Source organism: Planococcus citri, chromosome 5, assembly GCF_950023065.1.
Source record: "Planococcus citri chromosome 5, ihPlaCitr1.1, whole genome shotgun sequence".
NCBI lineage: Eukaryota > Metazoa > Arthropoda > Insecta > Hemiptera > Pseudococcidae > Planococcus > Planococcus citri.
Window position 1 is genome coordinate 30238267 of NC_088681.1, and position 27383 is coordinate 30265649.

Genomic DNA, 27383 nt, shown 5'->3' on the forward strand with positions numbered 1-27383 from the left:
ATTCGCCAAAAATCGAAAAATGAATTTGGGCAGCTGAAAATTTGAAGCGATTTTTTTTAAATGAAATCAAATCGAAATTTTCATTCGTAGGTACCAATAATACTTCCCAGGAGAATTTGCTTGAAATTTAAATTTTAAATCGAATTTCCACTCAATTTTTTCTCGAATTGAAAAATTAAATCTTTTTACAGCATTCTCTGCTTGTTCGTTGTTGTTGTTGTTTTTTTTGAAATTTTCTTTGAATAGGTACTTGATAGTTTTTTTTTTTATTTCATGCATCTCTTCTGCTCTTCACTCTCAAGAAAATGAGAGGAAATGGAGAAAGGGGAGCGAGTTCCACTTCGAAAGTTTTGCAATACTTAGTTGTGAAAATGAAACTTGATTTTCAAATTAATGTGGAAAAAAACATCGAATTTGATTTCTTGAAGAGTTTTATTTTGAAAAGGAGTAAGTGAAGGGTTTAGTTCCAAGTTGGCCTAAGTCCATTTTTTCCGTTTCGAGAAAAAGGCAAATAACTGTTTTCCTCGCCCTTCCGCTTCAATAATAAATGATGTGATTATATGGTTGTGAAGCTTGATCTTTATGCTTTAAAGTACCGTATTGGTATTTTTTTAATTTTGCGTATTTTCAGCTCCAGAGCGCGTCAAAGAGTCAGAAAAAGTGGACTTAGGCCACTTTGGAATTATCTGACGGTAAAAATTTCGAAAAAGAGCTGAAAACATGCATTTTTTCAAAAAAAAATTCACGAATCATTAATTTAATACATTTCTGAAACAATTTTATTCAAAGCACCTATTTGTACATACCATGATGAATAATACATGTGAAAACGCCTTCACTCAAAAATCGTTGAAAAACTTCTAAAAAACCGCACTTGTATACAAACATTCGTAAAAAATGTATGATTTAGGCCACTTTGGAATAATCGGACTTTTTTTTCGAGCCGGCAAAACAGCGCTCCTGAGCAAAAAAAATAACGCCAGGTCTTGGGACAAGGTGGTAAAGGTGTTAACCGACCTGTACCATCACATGGCGCTGCTAACTCAAAAATGATAAAAATGGACTTAGGCCGACTTGGAACTGAACCCTTCAAGTGGTTCCCAAAATTCAAATACTTTGTAACTTAAGAATTTATACCTCCGAACATGAATTCCTGATATTTTCGAATAAGTTTCTAAGAAAATCTAGGTAGGTACTCTAAGATCTGTTACCAAATCCATATACGGGTCTTCTCACACGTAGGTTTACCTAGATGCCGGGAACAAATATTATGCTGATAGACCCTACCACTATATTTTTCCTACCGTGTAGTGTGTAACTAATATTCTGTCTACTATCTTCTCTTCTGTTGACATTTTTACTTCTTGATCAAGTCATTGCTATAAATTTAAAATGTCAAGTTCATTACGAACCATATAGTTTCAAAATTTACCCATCTATGTAAATGTAGGTAATGTAGGTACCTATAAATAATACTCATATCTACCTAGTACCTATCTACACATAAGAAATCAAATGTGTTTATCGTACAACTTGAAAGGTGAGAATTACTCAAAAAATAACTGCACAAACCAACAAATACCTTATGCGTAGTTTTTATAAAAATAACCAGGGAATCACTCATGAAAAAGATAAAATCATCGGCGAGTTTTCTTTTACTCATTCATGTTTATAAAAAATGTTATGCAGCCAGCAGCCTGATTAGTTCATTGAAACAGAGAGACCGGAGAGACGCCTTGGAAAAAAATAGTATGATGAAACGAACCATCGCATATTTTTCATCTCTACCTATGCCTAATGAGAATTTTTATACATTTGAATAGTTGAGAAAAATTACTAATCATAGCAAACTATCTGCTTCAAAAAACATAAAGAAATTAAACTGCAGGAGTGATAAATTTTACAAATCATTTTTAAAACATCAACCTACTATTTTTATCGATCTTTTCGCCAATTAAATATGTAGATATTTTTAATTTAGAATTTGGGATTCCCTTCCATAAACTGACGAAAATTCCCCATCATTATCTTTCACTGTTGATATAGATAGATACACCAGCTACACGTATAAAATTAAATTTCTCCGCTCTGTGTATTTTTTCTGCTGATCTTTCACTGTTTACTTATACTCGTACTAATATAATTGAACCTCTATAAACACAGCGAGAAAAAAAATCCAAATATTACGCAGCGTATTACGAGAAAAGAAAAATAAACGGTAGAGTAATTTTGACGAGATAAACTTTACGAAAAGGAAATACTCGTAAGAGAAGAACGTCTATCGAAAACAGAATCGTACAAATGAAGATGGTAAAACTGAAACGTTATGTGAATAATAAAGAGCTATAATTCTCGAACACAGTGTGGAGAAACCGAAAGAAAAAAATGGTCAACTTGTAAAGGATGTGTAATTTAACAGAAAAAACAAACAATCGAGCTTTTTCCCCAGTGATATTATGTCTCCCTAAATTTAAGATGCTTACTAGACCAAATAGGGTAAATTTATACAATGGATTGCTTTTCGTGTTGACGCAAAGAATTACGACGTCGGCGACGACGCGAAATACCAACCAAGATATATTTTTAAATTTAATTTACTAAATTGTTTATCGAAGAAAAAAATTGTTAATATTTACATTCTCTTAATACTACTCAGTACACTACTTACTACAGGAAGAAAAAATGATGATACTTAATCATACAAAAAAAAAAAAAAAAAAAAAATAGAAGAAATCTTGAGCTATATAAATTTTACATGTTTTTATACTACACAATGTCTTATAATCTAGTATCACTTTGGTTTTAAAATTTAAAACCTTGTATTATCCGGCATTCGAATAAAATACGGTACTTGATTTAACGATGCTCTGTAATGATGCAGCCAACGTGATCCTTTTCTTAAACTACCATCGATACCATCTTGCCACACTCCTGCTGGTAAATAAACTTCTCTCATAGTTGATTTAGGCCTCAACATGGGAGCTACGATTAATTCTTCGCCGACGCAGAATTCGTCTTTGACTGTGTGACATGTCGTATCTGCTGGGTCGAGCATCCATAAAGGTCTTATTAACGGAATACCCGTTTCTAATGCGTCTTTAACGTATTTCTGTAGTAATGGATTCACCTGTTGAACGATAAAATGATTAAATAAGAAGCCAACCACACGAGTAATTCGCTCATTCGGTAGCATGCGTGTTTCAGTCGAAATAGGTACCTATATAAATCACCGATTTGATGATTACACCTACTTACTTTTTGTTGCCTCAAAGCGGTTAAATTTTTAGCCAAATCGATAACTTCTTTATCATACTGACTGGGTAAGTACGAAAATCTTATCACAGGTAAAAACGTAGCTAATTGAAGCCACCTTATATATAATTCGCGATCTGGTAACTCGTTGGTGCTTTCCACGTCCGAAAATATATCCAATGTTTCATTAGCTAAAATCATAGTTTGTTGATAATTGATATAAAATTCGACGAAAATAGACCATTGACTTCATGTAATGTGAAAATGTTGAACTCACCCTTGTGATTTTTTGTCATCTCGCTAACGTAGTCTCCTCCTACAGGACCTGGCATTAAAAAAGGGTATCCAACTATACCGTAGGTCAGAGTAGTTGGAATGATGACTTGTAACGACTCCCAAGAGGACTGTAACGAAGGCAATGATAAAAATACAGGAGCAGGTGGCCTACTGATAGTCGATGAAATAGCTAACACGGGGACAGCCGCCAAAACACAGTCGGTAAATGATACTTTGTAGTGATCCGGATTCGTGAGATTATTCTTGAATTGGTAATATCTTGGTAAATCGTATGCTGATCCTGAAATCATAACATTACGTTCGAATATTTCAATTTTTTTGGAATATTAAATTTGAATGAAATCATCTCTTCTCCAGTCAACTCCTGTGAACATGATTTTTTTTCAACTTTTCTACGCCTGACGATCGCACAACATTTGCTATTCACGAGTATAGAGGTTTGCAGACTCAGAATTTGAAGGAGTAAAAAAACGATGTTTTAAAATTCTGTCGACGAATTGCCAATCTTTTGCTTTGCCAGCGAGGTTATTTCAATTTTTAGAGAAGTTCGAAAAAATGGAGGGGGATTTGGGGAGGAGCATTTTTTGACAAATCGAACAATAATTTTTCCAGTTGATTTCTGAATCAAAATTCAAAATTCAAAAACAATCCACTTTGTAAAAATATGTGAATAATTTTTTTTTGTGAAATACATATAAAAATCAAAATAGGAAATGAGTTTAAAAAAATATTCAATAAGAAAAGAGGAGGGAGGGTGGACATTTTTTCTAGGGAGCATTTTTTTGGCAAAAAGTTTTTGATACCGATCTCAATGGAAAAATCAATCAACACGACTGGCAATATTGCCAACTGTTTCCGAAGACAGAAATTTCTCCAGAGTTGCCAATTTTTTTCAAGGGCAAACATTTTTTATATTTTTTCCTTCAATATTTCGCACTCATGTAAAAAAAAATTGAAAAACTTCAAAATTTTGAAAGCCAGAAACGTCAGAAAAAGGAAAAAGCAGCACACAAATAAGATGGAAGAACACAAAAGCAAAAATCGAAACGAAAATGGATTAAATTGAAAATTACACCCACCCCTCCGCCCACTACAAAACGGACGACCAAACCAGAAGGATTTGAAAAAATACTATTTTCAGAGGGAGGGGGAAGAAAAAATCAGGTTGGGTTGAAGTTTTTTCTTGGTATTAAAATAAAAATTGATAACATTTTAATAAAATGAAAAAATGAACAGAAAAAAATAAATGTCCTCATAGCATAATTGAAAAACAATTTGATTTTGAACTGAAATATGTACATAGTTCAATTTGAAAAATGTTTTCAAAGAATACCAATAATCAAGCATTTCGGAAAAAATTCAAAAAATAAACACTTTTTAGAACTGAAGAAAATAAGATTATTTATGAATTAATTTTTTAAACATGTTGCTTTGTTGAAACTTCAAATAATTAGCGTATTTTTCTGATAATCAAATGAAAATAAAAATTGATTTAGAAAGTAAAGAAGCCAAGAAACTACTCTCATAAAAATTCAAAAAATAATTTATAAAATGAAATAACTAAATGATAAAACAAATCAACTGAAGGATTTCTCTTCTTGTTAAAAAAACATTGGATAAACGACTAAAAAAAATAAAATTAAAATAAAACATTTATAAAATTTGAATTTTTTTCAATACCTCCTTTTCTTGAATTGAAACTGAAAAAGGAATCATTTCTATAAATAGGTACTTTTGGTTTTTTTTAATCTTTTTTTTTTGGTTAAAAAAATTCAACTATGAACTAGAAAAATTAAGTCTGATCATTATTATGTAGGTAATCACCTAATCAGTTTATCTATCAACAAGTCTCAGTCCAAAAATAATCATTATTTTAAAAAAAAAAAAAAAAAGTAAAATACCGGTCACTTGAAAAAATAACCAAAAAATTCAATTTTGGTGGTAGAGTAGGTACGTTTAAAAACATCTTTCAAAAAAATCGACCAAAGAAAAAAGCACAGAGCCAACTGAAAATATTGGAAAACCAAGCAAAAAAAACAAGAATTCAAAACAATTATTTTTGATATTTCATTGAGCTATCAAAAAATTATAAATAAAAATGTTCTTATCAATGTAAAAAAAAATGCACAACTTCTTAAATTTCTAATGGTGTGAGGAGAGGAGGGGCAATGTGTACGATCAGAATAAATCGAAATATTATTGCACAATATGCATATTTTCAATTTAGTTAGATTTATCAAAAATAATAAACTATTACCAGGTAAACAAATTTTTCGGAAAACTGGAATTCTGGTAACCGAAGTAACTTTTTTTTCATGCTTCACATTTAAAATACATAAACGTGCTGTTATTTGTACCCAAAATGTAAAATCAAAAGCTACAAAAGCATAGCTTAATGAATCGTAATATAAATTACCTAAATCCAGACACAAAGCGTCAACTTTATGAGACTCGAATAATTGCCTCATACGTCCCTGAAGCCAAGATCGCGTTTCATTATTCGTAATATCCAACATCCCCGCACTCCTCAACGATTTATAGCTCGTCAGCGCTGGAATTTGACGATTTTTTTCACTTCCTCGTTCATTGATCTGAAAAAAAATCCCAAACGTAAGAAATCCTACAGCAAAGCAAACTTGATTCCTCGAATCGATTCTTACTCCTTACCAATAAATTTTTCTCGACCAATTCGGCAAAGTTGATGGATTCCGTGCCGACGAAAGGTTGAATAGTTAGAATAATTCTGAATCCTCTCCTCTGAATAATATCGATGGTCTCTTTGATGGTGGCAAATCGTTCCTCATCGAAAGTAAAATCTCCGATTTCCGTTTGCCAGAATTCATTTAACAAAACATGCCCTGCGAAAGATTACTATAATAACATTAGATTACGGTCGAAGAGAGCGAAATTGAATAGACTGATATACGATGAGAAAATCCATTCACTTATTCCCTAATGGGCGACATTTCGTGCCGAAATAACGAAATGAAGATACTGTCACCCTTGCAATATAGGCAACAAAAGAATCAACAGCGCAACAAAGCAACATTAACGAGCCTATAGTTTACCCACAGTCATCTTTCAGCTTAATATTATGACGTTTTTATGAGACGCAAATTAAAAATAGCTCGTCTCTCGTATAAAAAACAACTCTTTCGCGAATACGACCCTGTACGTGAAGTTGCTTTAAAAAAATTACGACCGGCGAAAGAAGCGACGATGTATAAACCGTTTTTGCAATTCTCTACGCTGTATAATATCTAGGTACGGAGAAACGGAGATAAAGAAGAAACTATGGGTAATTATTGGAATTTTATTACCGAGCTACACCGATGACATTTTCACATCGTAATATTTTGCCACCGAGAACCGAGTCGAGTCATTTTGAAAAGAAAAAGGTACCTAAGTAGGTATTTTTGCAAAATACGTAAGGTATAAAATAACAAAAACATACTCGTAGGCTAATTCGATGCGCATTTCGTAAAGCGAATAATTTCAAGAAAAGCGGATTTTCAGCGGATTAGACGAAGGCGCTAATCTACAACGTTCTGAGCGAATAATTTACAATAAAACGGTACCTACGCTACGCGTTCCTTTGCAAATACTAATATCTAATTACTTTCAGTTAAAATTGCAAATTACCTTGTCTAAAATATCCCAAAGCTATAACATTCTCGGTGAAATTAACAATGGCCGTATCTGTCAACATTTGCTTATCTTTAGGAGCGATTTGCCAAACTGGCTCTGTTAGCAACGAATAGATGACTTCTAAATCGGATTTCTTCAATCCATCCCATAATGATTTTTCCGATAAAGCTAAATGCAGCGATTTCATATTACTCGATGTGCATACCGTATAATTCAACGTTGGTTGGTTCGCATTTGTCCTCCTGTACGTGAAGTGATCGTGCTGACCCTGCATAAAATATAATTCATGTCAGCATGAGAATGAATTTCAAATTTCAAAGATGGTGAAAATGAGAGGAAGAGTCATACTTACTCTTAAACAAAGTCTATTCTTATCAGCATTAATCGATACGTAAAGAGGTGATTGAGGATCTACAGTAATAGCTACTCCTTTGGAATTAATAAAGTAACGTTTGAGTACAAGACCCCAACGATGATGACCTATATGGCCAGTGATAAAAGGAGACATCTCTACTCTGCCTAGTTCAACAGGCCACGCCATTCCTAATGTTCTTCCTCCACCATACCTGTATAAAATATGCAACAGAATCGACACATTTTACATCAAAAATAAATGGAGAAAGGCAGAAATGATTTTAAAAGTAAATAGGTATATAGCTAGGTACCTTACCAATGGCCATATTGGTATCCATCTTCGTAGCAATCGGTCGGATTAATGGAATCAGATAAACTATACCAACGTATATAATAGCAATTCAAATTTCCAGATTTTTTCACATGATGTAGTTTAATTCTGGCATGATCCATCCATTCGAAACATAAAGACCCATCATTATCAACATTTTCAGGTCGACAATGGTAAACTCTGTCAGTATCCGGTAAATCAACTCCTAAATGACCAAGTGCTATTTCAACTCCTTCGTTACTGTACAGTCTGAGGAATTTGGCTTCTTTATTGAATCTGGTGTAAGGAAAATATTCTCTCTGCATAAAAGAATTAGATATAGACATTAAACAGGGTGGATATTATGATCAGCCAACATTATTACAGCTACCTACGTAAGAAATATGCTGATAACATACCTGTAATACTTGTTGATAATAATATACATGGGCGAATGAAACCGTAAAGACGATGAGAAGAAATAAAAATCCAACAAAAAATCTCAAATGGAATTCCGAATTTGGTTTTTTTCTCCTATTATACGGTAATGTCATCTGATGAAAAAACAATAACACAGAAAATGACGAATTCAATTAATTTTCAATATTGCGGTCTATTTTTGAATAGAACTTTATTGAATTTTGTAAAAAAAAAAAACAACTGATTTTGTGCACTATTTTAGTGAAGTTTAGAAAATAATGTTTGATACTGTGACCAAAATAAGTATCGAGAATGAGTCTCAGATAAGCAAGCCAAAAGGTCACTAATAAACAGTGATATTATCGAAGACGAAAATTACAAAATTTATCTAGGTACCATCAATTTTTCTCGAAGTAAACTAGCAATTGAATTGATACTGGTGACTGAATGCTGAGGCGAGTATTCGATATCGTCATTATTCAAACGGAACCCAGGAGGTGCGACTGATTTTCGTCGAACTCGGTGTGTTCTATAAAAAAAATGAGAGAGAGAAAATGAATTGGTGATATGATAAAAATAGATAAGAGTTAATTTGGACAAAATAAATGTACCTATAAGCTCTAGATGCTGTACCACCGATATGGCAGCTGTCGTCATCGGATGTTGGAGCATCGCTGAAAGTATCACTGGTGTCATATCCTCCCCCTCCATGCCTCATATGTTCCGGTGTCAGCTGAAAATATTGCATAATTGATTGAGTTATCGTGATTTTTTCAGGATGAGTTTCAAACATAACAAAAATAAAATTAAATGATAAATTAACTAAACAAAATTTTTCCTCAATGAAATCATAGATAAGGTAGGTAGGTATTTCTTTCAAAAAATAAATAAATAAAATATTAAAATTAAAAAAAAAACAGCAATAAAAAATTTGAAAATTACTTTGTGCATATTAAGTAGGTATAGAGAAAAGAAATCGAATCACAATTTAAGCTTTAAAAAAGCTGGAAATTTTTTTATCTGAAATAAATTTGTGACTCAGCTCGTAGCCTCCCTAGCCTCTTAGCCATAGCTCACATCTCTGTACATAGCACAGCTTCAGCGTACTTCTCATTTTAGCTTGTAACCACATTAGTCTGGTTCTTATCATTTATTTATTAATTGTAAATTTTTCCAATTCCATTCAATCGTCTGAAGTTGTTAGTTTTTATTTTTATTTTTTTTTGAAACTGAAATTCTCCCTCCCCCAACTTAAAATCAAGTTATGTTAGGAGCCCGTTTTCGAGTTGAAAAAAATATACCTAGTAAAAAATTATTGATAAAAAATCATTAAAGTTTTCAATTTATCCATCAGAATTTTGCTAACTAGGTATACCTTATTTTTAAAAAGAAACACCATCGTCTCCCATTCAATGTTTGCAGTTGACATTTTTTTTTTAAATTTATTTTTCTGCCAAAATTCTTCTAAATAAGCCCCATTTTATGAGAAACTTTCACCGGGCTTCTAAGTAAGTATTTTAGTTCTTGTGCAAGTGCACGGAGCCCCTCCCCTTTGAGAAAAATTTCAAAAAAGTAAAAATTTTCAATTGAAGAAAATGTTTTAAAATTTTTTGGAGGGAATGAGGGGTTTCCTAAAAAATGCGTTATTCAGAAGAATTCTCAGAGGTTTGGTAATCTCTTGGGTCTATGAGAAGAACCCACTAAAGTTGCATACAGTCATCCCCTCCCCTCCTCCGATTGAAATGTTCAACAATTGATGTAATCTCAGCTCGGCGTTTCCCAATATTTAACCGATATCATGAAACGATTTTTTTTTTCGTCATCAGGTATACCTACCTATTATTGAATTTACGTTCAACTTTCCATTTAGTGCTCATAATATCTCAAAAACAAAGCTTCCTGGGGGAAAAATGAATCATTTTTTAGAATAAAAATTCACTCATTCTTTGTTTTGTGAGACCCTTACCTAAAATACTTTTTCTTTAAAAGCCAATTTTCAGTGATTTCGATATTTTCAATCTTGAACAATTAATTTTTCGAAAATACATACCAACATTTCAACAAAAACAAAAAAAAAATTGAACTATTTTTCTCCCAAAATGCTGTACTTTTTGAGGTCAAAGATAGCTATTTCAAGTTATGTGTTCCAAATAAAATTTCAATGAATAATTTTTGAGGAGCTTTTCATTTGGATGTAGGTCCTCTGTATTTTGTTGCAATAATGATTCCCAAAAGCAGTAGGAAAACTTGGAAAAATGAGTCGAAAAGTCATTTCAATTTGGGACTATCGTACCTACAAGCGTAGGTACTCATATTTGCTCAAGATGAAGAAAAAACAAAAATTAATAGATATGAAAAAATATTAGGATTTTGAAATGATAATAACTCGAAATCCAAGGGGAATGGTCATTCATTCGGCTTATAGAGGTTTTCGAGATAATCAGTTTCGAGTTACGCAGGTAAGATTTTGAGAGAGTTCGAGTTATAGAGGTCTTACGAAATGAATGAATTTAGAGATATGTAAGTGCATAAAAGATAGAAGTATGAATTGAAATATTCGAGTTATAGAGGTAAACGCCAGACAACGTACAACTTATAGAGGCTTTCCCACTATTCTCAGCAAAAGTTTAACTTGGAGTTACAACTGAGATATGTAAGTGCATAAAAGATAGAAGTATGAATTGAAAATATTCGAGTTATAGAGGTAAACGCTCGACAACGTACGACTTATAGAGGCTTTCTTGCTATTTTCAGCAAAATTTTAGCTTCGAGTTATGACTGGTTTATGTAGTGAATTTCGACTTATCCGAGTAAAGTTAACATTGAGTGTTATGGAGATTTCAAGGGGAATGGAGGTTGGTTCGGCTAATAGAGGTTTTCGAGTTAAAGAGTTTCGAGTTATCGAGGTTCCACTGTATTTAGAAAATTGTACATTACGATTACTTAATGAAAAAAACCATCAAAGCCCTGGTTGAGTGAAAATTTTTTATCAACGTTTCTTTCATTTTATTCTTTGATTTTGGAGGCTCTGCAGTCTGCATACGGAGACCAGCATTGCTTTAAAATTTTTTCTACACAAGGAGGTCGTTTTGGAAGAATTTTGACACAAAAATTGAAAATATCTATCATTTTTTTATCGACTATTCTTCTATTTTATTTTTTGATCTAAGAGGAGGGGAGGGTGCTTCGTACCGACAGCCTAACATTGTTCGGAAGCTCGGTGGAGGTTTTTTATTGTAAAATGGGATATCTGGAAGAGTTCTTTGGGCAATTTTAAGATTTTAAATAAAAGTTCATTTGTTATCTAGGTGTCTATTTTTTTAATATTTCGAACTAGGGGGGGGGGGTGAGCTCCTAGCATCATTTTTTTTCCTTCAAGTGAAATCAAAAAATGAATAGAGAATTATTTCATCATAAAATCCAACAACTGTGAGATGTAGGTTTGTGGAGATTTCACCACTCATGTTGCTCGAGATGCTGTTTTTTCTCAATTTCAATTTCGTATTTTAAGTATATATTTTGTTTTAATTTAATTTTTTTCAAATGCTTTACGTTTTTTAATTTAATCAGCACACTGAGTTGAAATTTCGTCCAGAAACCAAAAATAATGACCATTTTCATGTTGCATCTTTCATTTTTTTCCAACTTCCCAAAACCTCAAAGGTGCAGGGGCAGTATCGGAAATAGAAACGATTTTCATAATTTTTTTTACATCATGTTAATTTCTAGTTATTTAGCTCAAAAATTACTAAATTTTGAAACGTTGGGGCTTTAATGAGATAAAACATTGTGGAATCTGTTATAAATGTTTACTATCTCAATGGAACAAATGCGAAAATGAAGATTAAACGTAAGACTAAAAATACTACGGAAATATTTCTCAAACCCCCATATTCATTTTAAATTAGTTCACAGTCAAGACAACCGTCAAAGCAGCTGATTCCGTTATCTAATACCTAATTCGTTTAATAATCGATTAGAGAAAAAATATCTACATACCAATACTTCAACATTCACTTCACAAGTAAATCCACAATATGACGTGAAACCGCACCGAATCGACACTGGAAAAAGTAAACCAGGAGAACTTTGACAACACCATTCAAGTTTTCAGAATCCTATAAATTTTTCAATCACCCCAGTGCTTTTCAAACTTTCAGACAGCACAGAGATTCCGCATCTAAGTACCTATCTAAGACCTATACACCTGTACCTGTATAATTTTCAAAATACTATTATACGATAGACTAACCTGAGGTTCGTATTCCGGAGGTTCGGACATAATTGCATCTAATCCGGCCGGTAACGATACGGAATTACGTCTTGTCCACGCGTTACGATTACTAGTGCCAGGTTTAGGTAAATCTGCAGGATCTCCGTCTTCTGGCGATAATAGACGTGTCTCCTCGCAATTGACTTCATTACTTGGTTTCTCTTCGTCATGATTGTCGCAATTGGTTATATCCGCCACCGTCGTCGTCGTTTCGGGTCTCCCATTTTTACAGCTGGTAATCTGCACTCGAGATATAGGCAACGATGAATTCTTTATCAGCGGAGTTGACATCGTATCATCACATGTCAATATACGTCAAGTGGTCCAGTGCCCTGCCCCGATCGCCTCGACTACTCTACGCAAACAAAATCATACCACAGGTGTAATTAACGCATCAATCGACACTAAACTGCGAACAAACGCTTTGTTATCGCGGGGCTGATGAAACGAAAATTCATTTTTATCGTTTTATAATGCGTTTATCGACTTTTATTGATAATACGTCTTCTGTTCTGTTCGTCTTATGGTATTTTAAACCTACCTACTTACATGCACGTTTACGTAATTCATTAAGTGGTGTATAAATAAATGTAAAAATCAAATAAATAATTATAAACGGTATCATTTGAACGATTGTTATATCTCGTATTTATTTGCTACCTGTGAAAAAAATTGCCAATACATATTCTCCTTATCATATCAATTACCGGCAAGGTGAGGATATATTTTGCACATTATATATTTTAAAGCTTCGGTGCAGCTTTGAATGGCAATAATTTTGAAAGAAACTTTGGTAGGTACTAGGTAATCATTATGCAGATTTTATCTTTAATCTTTACACTTTTCGTTACTCATAGTAACTCTTCGTGACCCTTGTTCAATACAAAGTAGAATATCAATACGAGTATACCTACCTAGTATAAAGTGTAAATACAAAATACATGCAATAAAATATTATCATAATAATGGCCTTCAACAGGTTACCTACAATCAACTCGAGTAGGTATTTTTGTTATCAAGGTTTCGTTTCTATTATATCTTTTGCAGAAGCACGTAAACAGAAATCGATGTGGGTGGATAGAATCTCTGATGAAATCCAAAAATTGAAAATTCATCACTTTGAAACGTTTACACGACTTGACCATTGATAAAATCACAAAATGAATTTTAGGCAAAAGCCTCTAATAAAAACTCTTTAGTTTGTAAACTGACAGAAATCATGGTTCTTTATAATTTTGCATTTAAAACTTTTACATCAAAGGTATCGTAAGTAAGTATTAAAGCTCAAAATCAGAATAATTACGCATTTTCAAATTTTTCAGACAAAATAGAGAATTTTGTAATTTTCCACAAACACCAATCTTCTTTATATTGAAATCATAATGTTTGGATCCATATTGAAAACCAATTCCAAATTTCCAATTTTTGATTTGAAACCTCTTAAAATGTTCAGATGGAAAACGTATTTTTTGAAAACTTAAACCAAAACTAAAGTACCTAGCTAACCGGAATTCTCCCTCGAATTTTTTACCATTTCCTTTTAACTGTTGTCCTCATTTTCATTCTAACCCTGCAAGAGATTTGAGCAAAATAAAGGAGAGAGAGAGAAGGGTAATTCTAGTAACTTTTGTGTGTTTTTGAGACCCATGCTCAATTTTTTCCGAAAAGAAGTTACTTCAGTACCCAAAAAAGTTTGAAAATGAAGAAGTAACTACGTGAAAAAAGTCACCAAAAAAAAACTCGATAGTGACTTTGACCATTTTAGCAACAAAGAGGATTATTTTGTAAATTACCTACCTGTTGACAAAACAGCGATGATTTTTTTTTGTAATTTCTGTCACAAAAATTTGACTTTTTTTGAAATTTGTTGATAACAAAACGAGACTATTTGAACAAAGTGAGAATTTTTTCAATTTCTAGCAAAAGGCAAGACTTGTTACTATTTTTTAGCAGAAAGTAAAACTTTGGCAGCCATTTTAGCAAAATAGACAGCACTTTTTAACAATTTTTGGCAAAGGAAATTTTTGTCAACATTTGAAAAATCAAGAATTTTAGACCATTTTTTGCACGATGAAGCAAGACTTGGACAATTCTAGCAAGAAGCAGCAGTAAGTAGTAAGTATAAGTACCTACTTTGAGAAAATTATTGACAAAAAAGTGGTAGGCACTTTATGGCAATTTCTGGAGAAAAAGCGAGATTTTTGAAGTTTTGGGTGATTTTTGGAAAAAAGTGAGGTTTTTAGCTACATATTTAGCTGGAAAGCGATAATTTTGGTCAAATAACATGACATTGACAATTTTTTTTAAAATAAGACTTTTTGGCAATATTTGACAAAAAAGTGATTTTTTTCACGATTTGTTTGAAAAAGGGAAGATTGCAAAAAATTAAACTTTTCAGTAATTTCAGGGCTCGAACTCAATTTTTTCTCAAAAAAAGTAACCTTGGTAAACAAAAAATTTCGAAAAAGTAGCCTAACTAAAAAAGTGACAAAATGAGAGCAAAATATTTTAATGCAGAAAAAATCTCAAAAAAAAAGTTGAACTAGGTATTTTGGAACTCTTTCATAAAAATGCGAGGCTTTTTGACTGCACAAGTTTAAATTTTTTGGAATTTTTTGCAGAAAAACAACAATTTTAGCAATTTTGTTAAAAATAGATAATTGTTTAAAATTTTTGAAGGAAAGCAAGACTTTGGCAATTTCAACAAGAAGGGGCCTTTTGAAAATGATTGGAAAATAAGCGATACTTTTTGACGATTTCTGGCAAAAAAAACGCGAGGCTTTTGGATAATAATTTTTCAATAAAAAATTGAAAATTTTCTTTCGGCAAAAATCAGCAATTTTTGGGAATTATTGACAAAGAAATTAGTTTTTAGCCCCTCCAGAGCAATTTGAAATTTCTGAAAAAATTAAAAAAATTCTGGAGACTCCTGAATGGTTTAAAACTAGGTACATAGAGTAGCTTTTGATGTAACGGAGTCGAATTGAAAGAAATTACCAACATTGATTCACTTTGCTCGAAAAATTTATATTTTCTTGAAAAAGGTTGAGAATTACTCTTGAAAATTTTTTTTGAATTTTTTAATTTTTCAAAAATTGGCCCGAAATCCAAAAAAGACATTAAGGATCTGAAATATAAGTTCCGGAGTTTCAAGACATGCTCTTTATTACATCTAGTTTAGTCCTGTTCAAATTGGAAGGTGCCATGTTCAAAAAGTCCCTTTGTAAGTTCGAAAATTCATTCATTTTTTAGATACGACTTCTCACTGTCAGTAGCTCCTCAAATTTGAAAAAAATCACTAAAATTTGAACGTGATACGTTGAGATTTTTGTTAATTCTAGAGCGCAGAACTCAAATATCCACCTAGGTACCTATCTATTTTTGAGATTTTAAACCTTCATACTCATCCCTCCAAACCTCTTTCTGGAAAAAATAAAAAAAAGTTATTAAAAATATGGCGTTTTACGTGATCGTTTAAATTCGAATCTCCACGCGCCTATATTTTGTGATTTTGAACCTCTCCCCCACGCAATTTCCTCAGGCATTGACTTGTGATGGAAGAGGGAAGGCTAAGAAGACAGTGGTATTTCGTGGATTAAGAAGATTTTCCCATAAATGGATTTAAAAATGTGCCATTCAAAACAAAACAAAAATTTGAGTTATATAAATAATCACTCTCTATCACCGCATGTTTAATATCAATAATATCGACGCGGTCTCATTTTTCTGGGTGTGCATACCTACTTGCATAGAAATGAAATAAAGAGATCTTAAATTTTGCAGATCATAATTATGTCTCCCCGTCGAAATCTAGGGAATCCCCAGACCTCGATCACATTTATTTTTTTTTATAGGTGACCTATTTCAACATACCTACCAGTTATTTTTACGCGAATTAGGCAGATATTGATTTCCTGTTGAATAATGATATGAGATCTCACAATTCCAACTTCAGCATAAATTATTTGTAAAACACACCCACACGATTCAAAAAATTGAAAAAAAAAATAAAACAAATGATGATTTTAGATACTTTTTGAATGATATGATATGGCAATAAACTCCCAATTAACACATCTTAAAAGACACCTGAACTTCGTTAAAAGAAAATAATTCAATAATTAATTGGGTAGATACTCAACGAAAATAATATCTTGAAAAAAAAATTCCATCCCAAGCCACTCATCCGATTATATTAGTTACTCGAGAATACTTTTCCAACACGAATATTCCATTCGATTCAATCATAAAAATAAACTGATTGGAAACCTCCGTCGTAAAGGTAGGTATAAAATTGATTAAAAATTTACTAATAAAGATATCCATTATATTGATAGAAAACTCGGTCAGGTTAATAGGAGTGAAAAGTTAGTCGAACTAATACCTACCGTCGGTTTGCTTCTAAAAAGTAAAACTTGAAAGGAAACTTTTAACATTTTCATTTTCTCAAATGGGGCACCATACAAGAACGTTGCAAATTTTATCATTCTTGACCAACTACCTACATAAACGTTATTTCAACGGACGATCAAATATTAAGGAGTACACTCGACGTAAATCAAAGCCTTTTCCAAGTTCTAATACTTTGATAGATTTTTAAAGCACCTCGGTCGTTTTAAAATGTCAAAAGTAATAATCCATTTATTAAAGAGCAACACCGTAAATGGAAAAGTTGGCGAAAACTTTTTTTTCCTGTTCATTTAGAAATGAAAAATTTCACTTTTCAAGCGTCAATAGAGAAGTAGATACCTTCGGTTCATCGATAAAATATCGTAAACGGACGTTAAAATGTTCAATATTTAAAACTTTTTTTTTCTTTCTGTAACGTATACGTAAATTGAAGCGAAACAAAATGCACCATTTTCGAACCGGTTTTTGCCTTAAGAATTTCAATCAAATTATATACGAGTAGGTATACGATCGATAGGAAAATATTTGCACGAACTGACGAAGAACAAATAAAAAAAAATTTACAACCACTTCACTCGTCATCGGATGATATTTACCTGTCGGAATCAGAAATCGTCCACACAACGAAACATCGCACGATGATAAAAATCTAAACTCGTACGCGCACTAATCTCGTCCGCTTTATCCAACAATTAAAAAAATTAACTTAATCAGCGAACGAAACAGTTTTAAAAATCATCCCGACTGTAGTAAAATTCCTTACGTCATGAAACGCAGAGTAGAAAAAAATTTGCATTTGTTAACGTTTCAATTAACGCGTAAGTTAAAAAAGTGCTTCTAAACAAATGATTAAACTTGAAGGTCAATACTTCGGAGTATTCAGCGCTTTGAATGAGCATCTCGATGTAGAAATCCCGAGATTAGTGGAGAGGATGAAGATGAATTTAAAAACAAGAAACTTTCAACATTTCTTGGTGGTTTTTCATCTGATCTAGGTAGGTACATATTACATAAACCTGCCCAATGACCATACGTCGTCTTCGTTGTCGATTCGATGTTAATATATTTGCATAAACGATCAAACGAGGCGCATCTTTTAACACCTCGAAGTAGCCGGTTCTACGAGCATTCCTACCTGTAGAATTCTTACATTTTCTGTCATTCTGCTGATCAGGTTCGCCAATACAATGATTTTTAACAGGTTAACAAGAGCTCGAGTAGGTATTTCGTTTCGTATGCTATATTTCATCCGTGGTTGTATTACATGTGGTATTATGTTCGACGAATAGACATTTTACGCGGAAAATATGTAATTTTTCAAGACACATATCTTTTCTCAAGGTCATGGTTCATTTAACACACCTAACTCGGCTCAATCCTACACTCGGCTTCAGCAGCGTTAATTATAATTATTATTCTTTGGTGGATTTATAAGAATTAAATGGCTTTACTCGGTGTTTATTTATTTTTCTTTTCTTTTTTTATGTATCAGTGCAGAGGTACATGTCAGTAATACGTATAGTCTCTCTGACGTTTAGGTACTCGAGGGGAAAAACTTATAGCTTTGTAGGCTACAATTAAATTGTCAGTTGAACCGTAACCATCACGTAGGTATTCGTTTTCAAAATGATATGACAACGAAATACGTACTTGGGTATTTATAATGCAGAGAATTATTGCTGTTACAATAGGCCACACATGTTTTCATCTAAAAGAGACCACATCTACATTAAAGGACAATTGGAATTCGTACGATGAAGAAGGGTATGAAGAGGATGAACCATAATGCCGAACATGATCAGAAAGTGATCGTGATCGAAAAATTGAGGCAAAAGTCTCCTCACCAAGGAAAGTTCAAATCATTCAAATCATGGATATGTATGTTTTTTGCAGAAGTCATGCAACTCGATGTTCAGAATTCAAATATAAATAAAAAGAAAAGTTTTTACAAAATGGCCAAAAATCATTTTTGCGGGTCTGACGTGATTTTAGAAATTCATAGATTTTTCCAATTTTCAAAAAGTCAGTCCTCAAAGTGGCGACCTCTGATGGAAAAGTAATTCTCTATTTTTTATTTTTTACATTTTTGAAAAACTCAGGCTGTGGTGGGCTTCTCAATTTGAAAAAATTTGAAAAAATCCAACTTCGAAGAAAAATTTTTTAATTCAAAAATTTTAAGTTTTAACACCTTTGAAAACCCCGTTTTGAGTAAAATGAACTCTCATGAGGATATTATCCCGTATCCCCCTCCCTAGAAAACCATAGTTGGTCCCCTAGAATTGGCTGAAATTCGTATTTTACATTAAAAAGTCTTATATGTATTGCTCATTTTGTGTACTTGGGTAACTGCGTGAATTAAATTGAATTTTCTAAATACCCATAAAAAATAGCCAATTGCTCCTCTTATACCTATAAAAAAAATCTCTCAAAACACACAAGTCTTCAAAGAGTCCTCAGATTTTTAAAATGTTCTAATAGGCGATTTTTAAAAAAAATATTTTTCTTCATGAAGTAAAATTTCAAAATTCACCTTCTTCTCCTCGCCCCCTCCCCCGCCCCTTTCATCATTTTCATTCAAAAGAACGAGAGAATTGCCAAAACATTTCAGTTAACTTCTAACAAGGTTCGTACAGTTTATTGAAATCCAAAGTTAAGACATTTTTGTGATTTTTGAACAACTTTTTCGAATTCAAAAAAATTGTATGCAATGACCTGCAAAATTTTCATTTCTTTCCTTACTCAAGATTTCGTAAAACTGTCTCATTGTTTTCGGACAATCATTTTTCAGAAAATTTGAAAAAAAAGCCAAGTAGGCGAAGTAAAGCGAGGGCATAAAAGAAAACTTGAGATTTGAAAACGTTTGCTCTGTATTTTCTTGAACCATTATGGCAAATAAATTGAGAAAACTGGAGGAAAATTTGCAATTTTGGATGAATTGCGCATTTTTTTTACAGCTTTAGCAACCAGAAACTGTTGAACTTGCAAAAAAAAATTGAATTTCAAAAGTTGGTTGCTAAAATAGCGAAAAAGATGCACAATTCATTTAAAATCGCGAATTTTCCCATCATTTTCTCACATTTTGTGTCATAATAGTGAGAAAAAATCAATTTTTAAAAAGGCATCGTAACTTGTTTGTTCTTTACTTTTACCGACTTTGCCGTGAAACGGAAAAGTAAGGTATTGTATTTGTCATGATGGTTGAGGATTTGGGTGGGGGTGGGTTTTCTTGACGTTTTGGAGTGTGCTGATCACGATAAGACATATGGCGCAAAACGAGATAAGTTTATATATATATTTATTTATATATTTATTTATATATCAATTTATGTATAAATTTGTGTCACGCTGAACTCAAAAGCTCCGAACTTTAAGTCGAAACTGATGATGGCAAAATATTGCTTTGATACTGAACTAGAGAAATTTTTAATTTGGTCGAAATCGGTTCAGCCGTTTACGAGATATGAACGTTTAAGTGTGTTTCAACGTTATGGATAAGCAGAAATTTGTGTAAACCCTTATATCTCGCAAACGACTCACCCCCAACAAACAGATGGGGTGGTTAGGGTGTGTAAGTTGCAGATTGGTACGCCGAAGGTCGGGTGTTCGAATCCCGCGCGAGTCAAGAGGAGAAAATTTTTTGTTGATTTTTTTGTTAATTTTTTTGTTAATTTTATCCGTCCAAAATTTTTTTGCCACAAAAAATCAAAATTTTTCAAAAATTTCTAGTGTAATTTTTGTTTTAACAAAAACCATTAAGTTTTTGGTAAATAGCCAGTAAATTTTGTTATATTTTTTTTTTTTTTGTTAATTAATATCTAGTAATTTTTAGTAAATAAAATGATTAGTTATTTTTAGTGAATTACTCGTAATTAAAGTTGGTCGAAAATTTTGGTAAATTGCTTGGGTAATTTTTGGTAAATTGGTAAAAACCTTTGACAGTAAATTACTGGGGTGATTAAAATTCGGTAAAAAATTGGTAAATTAGTGAGGAAATGTCTCGTAAATTACTGAGGTGAATGTTGGTAAATTGCTGGGGTAATTTTTGGTAAAATGGAAAATTGGTAAATTAGTGGGTAATGTCTGGTAAATTACTGAGGTAAATGTTAGTAAATTGCTGGGGTAATTTTTGGTAAATTCGTAAATTTTGGTAAAGTCGTAAATTTTGGTAAATTAATAAATTTGGGTAAATTCGTAAATTTTGGTAAATTCGTAAATTTTGGTAAATCGGTAAATTTTGGTAAATTGGTAAATTTTAGTAAATTGGTAAATTTTGGTAAATTGGTAAATTTTAGTAAATTGGTAAATTTTGGTAAATTGGTAAATTTTGGTAAAATGGTAAATTTTGGTAAATTGATAAATTTTGATAAATTCTTAAATTTTAGTGAATTGGTAAATTTTGGTAAATTGGTAAATTTTGGTAAATCGGTAAATTTTGGTAAATTGGTAAATTTTGGTAAATTGATAAATTTTGGTAAATTGATAAATTTTGGTAAATTGGTAAATTTTGGTAAATTGGTAAATTTTGGTAAATTGGTGAATTTTGGTAAATTAGTAAATGTTGGTAAATTGGTAAATTAAAGTAAATAGCTAAATTTCATTTCTGGATAAAAATTAAGCCATTAAAAACCTCTAAATTTTGATAAATCGGTAAATTTAGGTAAATTGGTAAATTTTGGTAAATAGGTAAATTTTGGTAAATAGGTAAATTTTGGTAAATAGGTAAATTTTGGTAAATAGGTAAATTTTGGTAAATAGGTAAATTTTGGTAAATTGGTAAATTTCGGTAAATCAGTAAATTTTGGTAAATCGGTAAATTTTGGTAAATTGGTAAATTTTGGTAAATTGGTAAATTTCGGTAAATAGGTAAATTTTGGTAAATAGGTAAATTTCAGTAAATAGGTAAATTTCGGTAAATAGGTAAATTGGTAAATTTTGGTAAATAGCTAAATTTCGGTAAATTGGTAAATTTTGGTAATAATTTTGTTTTTTGTCAACAATTTTCCTTTCCTGATATATTATTCCACTTGTAATATGACGGTTACGTCTTCAATTGATAAATTTTGGTAAATAGGTAAATTTTGGTAAATAGGTAAATTTTGGTAAATAGGTAAATTTTGGTAAATTAGTAAATTTTGGTAAATCAGTAAATTTTGGTAAATCGGTAAATTTTGGTAAATTGGTAAATTTTGGTAAATTGGTAAATTTCGGTAAATAGGTAAATTTTGGTAAATAGGTAAATTTTGGTAAATTAGTAAATTTTGGTAAATCAGTAAATTTTGGTAAATCGGTAAATTTTGGTAAATTGGTAAATTTTGGTAAATAGGTAAATTTTGGTAAATAGGTAAATTTCAGTAAATAGGTAAATTTTGGTAAATAGGTAAATTGGTAAATTTTGGTAAATTGGTAAATTTTGGTAAATTGGTAAATTTTGGTAAATAGCTAAATTTCGGTAAATTGGTAAATTTTGGTAATAATTTTGTTTTTTGTCAACAATTTTCCTGATATATTATTCCACTTGTAATATGACGGTTACGTCTTCATGAGTACGCTAATTTTTATTTGAAAATCAATTTCATAAAAGTGTAATATGATGGCTACTTATGATTGACTATTTTATTTTGTCGATGTTTTCGACTTTTCGTATTCATTAAATCGGTAAATTTGGGTACTTCCGCGCATTTTGAAAAATTGGTAAATTTTTAAGTAATGTCTGGTAAATTACTGAGATAAATGTTGGTAAATTACTGGTGTATATTTAGAGCAAAGTCGGTTGATCTTGCGAACTGCGCAAGATGTTTTTCAAAATTGAAATTTCTAAACAAAATATCATCAACTTTTAAAGTTTTATAGCAAAAAACTAAACTTCTCGCATAAAATTTATCGTTTTTATGCATTTCGAGATACAAATATGCACAAATTTTCAAGAGCTTTCGCCTTCACTTGGGCCTGTTTTCTTTTCTTTTTCAAAATTAATATCTTAAAAAAATCTTTTAAATTCTAAAGTTTTAAAAGCCAAAAAAATAAACTCTTTGCATAAAAAAGCACCGTTTTTAGTTTTTTCAAAAATACAAATTTTCAAAAGTTCTATTTTTTTTCAAAATCAACTTCCTAAAAAAAAACATCTTTTTTAGGCCCCTCAAAATTAAATTTTCAAAAACTTTCACCCTTGCTTCGTTTGGATGGCCCTGGAAAGAGCGTAGTCTGGAACTACACATTGATTTTCTGATTTACGAAGAATTTTTGAAAATTCAAAATAAATCCTTTTTGGCGATGACGAGACCTATTTATTTGCTTTTAAAAAATTATATTTTATTTGGTAAAAATGGTGGAGATCAGTCGTAAGAGATAATCTTATTGACCCTCCTCTCTTCCAGTTCCTCCTTAATACGGCCTAAAAATGAAGCAATAACTAATAACTAGGTATACATAATCTATTTTTATAGGTTTAAAAAGTGCCTTCGCGTAAAAAAAGGGACTTTTTGCGTTAAACTTAATTTCAGCAGGGAAACCTTACATCTGTTACCTACATCTGTTACTTCGTGTGATGATGAGTTAATTATAATTAATCAATATGGAGAAAAGTCCTCATTCCTTTTACAGAAATTCCAAAAATTCTCAATTCTGAAATCGACCTGATTTTTTTCAGAAATTGAAAAAAATAGGCTAATCTAGGTTAAAATTTATCAACGCTTGAAAAAAAATCCTGATTTTTTCCCAAAAATTCAAAAAAGTTCCAATGTTTGCTAGTTTGAAAAAATTTTGATTTTTAAGCGAGAAATTCAAAAACTTTGGATTTTTTTCAGAATCTTAATGAATAAATCACAATTCTTATCAGAAATTTGAAAAAGGTCACGATTTCTTAGCCAACATATCTTAATCTTCCAACCGTTCTGATTTTTTGTCAATTTTTTCTTAATCTCAACTTTTGTCAATATTTTAGAAAAGTTTTCATTTTTTTCTAAAAATTAAAAAATTCCACTTTTTTGTCACTTTTTTCAAAATAGGTAACTCACCTTATCCTTAAAAGACTCAATTTCAATCGTCAACTGGAATATAATGCAGGCAATGAATCTGTATTAAAAAAAATACTAACTGCTTCAAAACCTCAAATTTCCTACCAAGTAGATAACTCGTATTAGCAAAACCATACGTCGAAATCTATCTCTTTATGCTTGCACGGTGAATTATTTAACATATCGTCTAAGTTTTGAAAGACATTACCAAGCTTTTAAATCTTTTATCCGCAACTTGGGTGAAATAACTCAGTAAAGTTTTTCGAACATATTACACATCGAACATAACAATTTACAAATGACTAAATTAAACCTCACAGTATTGTTGATAACGTAGAAAAAAGTATTCCAACAGTAGTAAAAACATAAAACAATTTCAAAGACATTACCGCAACTTTAATACTTAAAATTTACCATTCGCTAAACTTGAAATCGATTATTAAGAAAAGTTCATTAAAACTTTCTTTATTTATTGGTATAAGAAAGTTGGTTTCTTATAATCACATAGCTTCATGTTCACCGAACATTTTTGCAATAAAATTATACTTGGTACGTAAGGTAAGGTACCTATAAGGTACGTTTTTCTGGCCCGCTTTTTGCCACAATTACATAACCACAGAGTGCTGTATGCACCGGAACGTTTAAAAAGCCCCCGAAATGTGTTACGAGCGTCTACGTATTCTGTAGTTTGTACATATGCGATATGTATAATGGCTGTTTATAATACGCCCAATGCAAATAGGACAAATCACAAGATGTAAACATGACGACTGTGCATAAATAATGCTTTAAATTCGTTTTCGTTTTTACCTCCTTCTTCCTCTTCCCACTCTGTGCTATACCTCCTTCGTGTGAAAAATTATGTAATGCTCGCTAATTAATAGACGCCTGTTTGTTAAACGCGTATGGGAAATTTTGAAAATTTTTGTCATCTAGAAAGAAATAATATGGGTTTTTGTTATTAACGAGCTCGTTTGAAAGTTTTATGACGAAGTGTAAATATGCATTTTCGTGTTTTCATTTTTTTTTTCATCGTCAAGGTACCTTTTTTGAATGGTAATTAGTCCGGTATGTGTAAAATTTCGGTTTATATTTATGTGTTATTACTATTTATTCCTGTTTGCCACATCCCATGCTCGTGCTTTTGAAGGAAAAAACAACTCGAGTAATTTATATCGAAAATGTCTGCCTATTTGTACTTCCCTACTTCCCCAGTTTCGTCGTCATCCTCTTATAAAAATTTTGGATGCAGTTTGGCATTCCAAAAGAAAAGTTTACAAAACATTGCGTCTATAGAGAATACCTACTCGTTTTAAATTCAACCAAGAAAAACTTTGAATTATTGATCCTGAATAGTAATAATTATGTCATTCAAAGTTTACCTTTTTATAAAAATTTCCTGGTTTCGATTAAATCGTCGCAATTGTTTTGTTTAAAAATATTTTTATTGTGTCGAATTAAAAACTTTGATTTTTCACAATTTGGGTTCTCTGTTTTCTTTAAAAATATGTCCCCATTTTTCGAAACAAAATGAAACTCAAATCGTTTCGAACGCATTCTTATTTTTCATTTCAAATTGGAGGGTGTAAAAAGTTACATGGGTAGGTAATTATTTGACGGAAATTTAGAAGAAGCACTGAATTGAAAACTTACAATTTAGGCAAAATAAATTTATCTCTGTATGAGAAGATGAGAGATTTATTAGGAAGGTGACGTGGTGGTCTAACATCACTAAATGTTCCTTTTTTTTTGCTAGAAAATTGAAAAAAAAATAATAAATACAAGTACATAACTAACTACATACTGAAGTACCTTTTTTGCTTCTGAATTTTTTTCTAGTTAGGTATACAGTTACGTTAATCTAGATTTATCACTTCCGGAGTTTTATTGCTCTCATGATAACTTTTAAAAACTCGTGCCTACCAAATAACCATTTTTCCTGAGTTAAAAAATAATAAAATTCGTTTTTTGTACATCTATCGGTTATTGTTATTTATCAGTTCTTCAAGGCTGAAGAACCATTAAAATTGAACAGGTAACCAGATATGCATTCAAGTATTACGTAGTATATCCACTACCCAAATACCCACTACTCACAGCATTACTTCTACAAAAAAAGTGCTGGAGAGATTTGGAAAGGTTTTTGGACGGTAAGATGGGCGAATAAGTACGAGTTTATTTTTTCAAATTTCTTCTTCAGTTCAAAATACAGTGATAAAAATTGATTTTATGTACCTCCTCATCTTCTTGAAGGGAAGGGAAGGGAAGGGAAGGGAAGGGAAGGGAAGGGGAGGGGATGGGAGGGGGTGAAGTCAATTTATGGGATCTTCACTCTCTTGCAAAGCTCGACGATTGTATACGTAGGTACCTACCTATTTTTAAGTCAAATATTCGTATAACAAAATCTAGCGTTCAAGTGAAGACTTTCCCAATTTTTGTTTTGGAATGCAGAAAATAGAAAACACAGGTGTCTGATTTTGGAGTAATTTATACGTAGTTACTTAAATATACCCATGATTAAGAAAAATTGAAACAATCATTTTTCTACCCATAAAAATCAGCTTATAAGCAAATCCTGGATTCGTATTCAACGAATTGAACAAATTTGGGCAATTTGACTCGCTGAATCCAAGTATGGAGAATTGGAGATGGAAAAAAATTTCGACCAACAAGGGCCATTTTTAGAGAACAGAATGCTGTCAAAATTTGTAGATCAATCAATTATTCAAAAAGTCTTAAAAATTGAGGATCATTTTCAAAATCACAATTTTTGAGAATTACCTAATAAGTAGATATTTATAATTTGTACAAAAAAGTAAAAAAATTAAAATTTCACTCAAATTAGCTAGAAAGCTGAAATTTGGTACTTTCCATATTCTGAACCTCTAAAATCTTTTGTAAACGTTTTCGAACCATTTTAAGCAGTTATTGGAGCCTTGAGCGAATTTTTGGAAGTTGTTATTTTGAAAATCGAAGGTGAAAAAAAATTGAAATTGTACCTAATTGAGCTACAAAGCTGAAATTTGACATGTTCCCTATTTTGAACGTTTTAAATCGACTAGAAGCGTTTTTGAACCATTTTGAAAAGTTCCGAAGCCCCGAGCAAATTTTTGAAAATTACAATTTTTACAAAATTGCACCCAATTAAGATGGAAAGCTCAAATTTCGTGAAAATCGTATTTTCAATCAATAAACAGGGTAGGTAAAATATGTATAAACCAAATTTGAGCGTTTCAGTTCACTCGAAAAGTGGCCTTCGACACCTGAAATAGTCTCGAGAGGTATTTTCGCATGCTTTTACCGGCTTTTCGAAGAAAAGTCAGGTACTGTATTTGTCTCAACTGTGACAGTTTCGGTCCGGAGTAAATTTTCTTTGCGTTTTGGGGTGTCGGGATCATTGTGGGAC

General features: G+C 31.7%; 1 protein-coding gene across 5 annotated transcripts in view; it reads right to left on the bottom strand.

The window, feature by feature from the left end:
* Nucleotides 1–2391: 2391 nt before the first annotated feature.
* LOC135848746 (myogenesis-regulating glycosidase) overlaps nt 2392–27383 on the bottom strand; it is a 70568-nt gene continuing 45576 nt past the window's right edge. The window contains exons 1-13 of one of the 5 annotated variants that reach the window (XM_065368729.1): nt 17561–17810; nt 12534–12904; nt 8893–9014; nt 8678–8810; nt 8281–8415; nt 7868–8181; nt 7550–7763; nt 7192–7465; nt 6217–6407; nt 5966–6140; nt 3530–3829; nt 3256–3443; nt 2392–3127 (exon numbers count right to left, since the gene is read on the bottom strand). In XM_065368729.1, the coding sequence (XP_065224801.1) occupies nt 2810–3127; nt 3256–3443; nt 3530–3829; nt 5966–6140; nt 6217–6407; nt 7192–7465; nt 7550–7763; nt 7868–8181; nt 8281–8415; nt 8678–8810; nt 8893–9014; nt 12534–12845 (2676 nt within the window). In that variant the 5' untranslated portion in view covers nt 12846–12904; nt 17561–17810 and the 3' untranslated portion in view covers nt 2392–2809. Of the gene's footprint in view, nt 3128–3255; nt 3444–3529; nt 3830–5965; nt 6141–6216; nt 6408–7191; nt 7466–7549; nt 7764–7867; nt 8182–8280; nt 8416–8677; nt 8811–8892; nt 9015–12280; nt 12346–12533; nt 12910–16942; nt 17293–17560; nt 17811–27383 lie in introns of those variants that run through there. The other 4 variants (XM_065368726.1, XM_065368727.1, XM_065368730.1 and 1 more) reach the window with 4 other exon arrangements.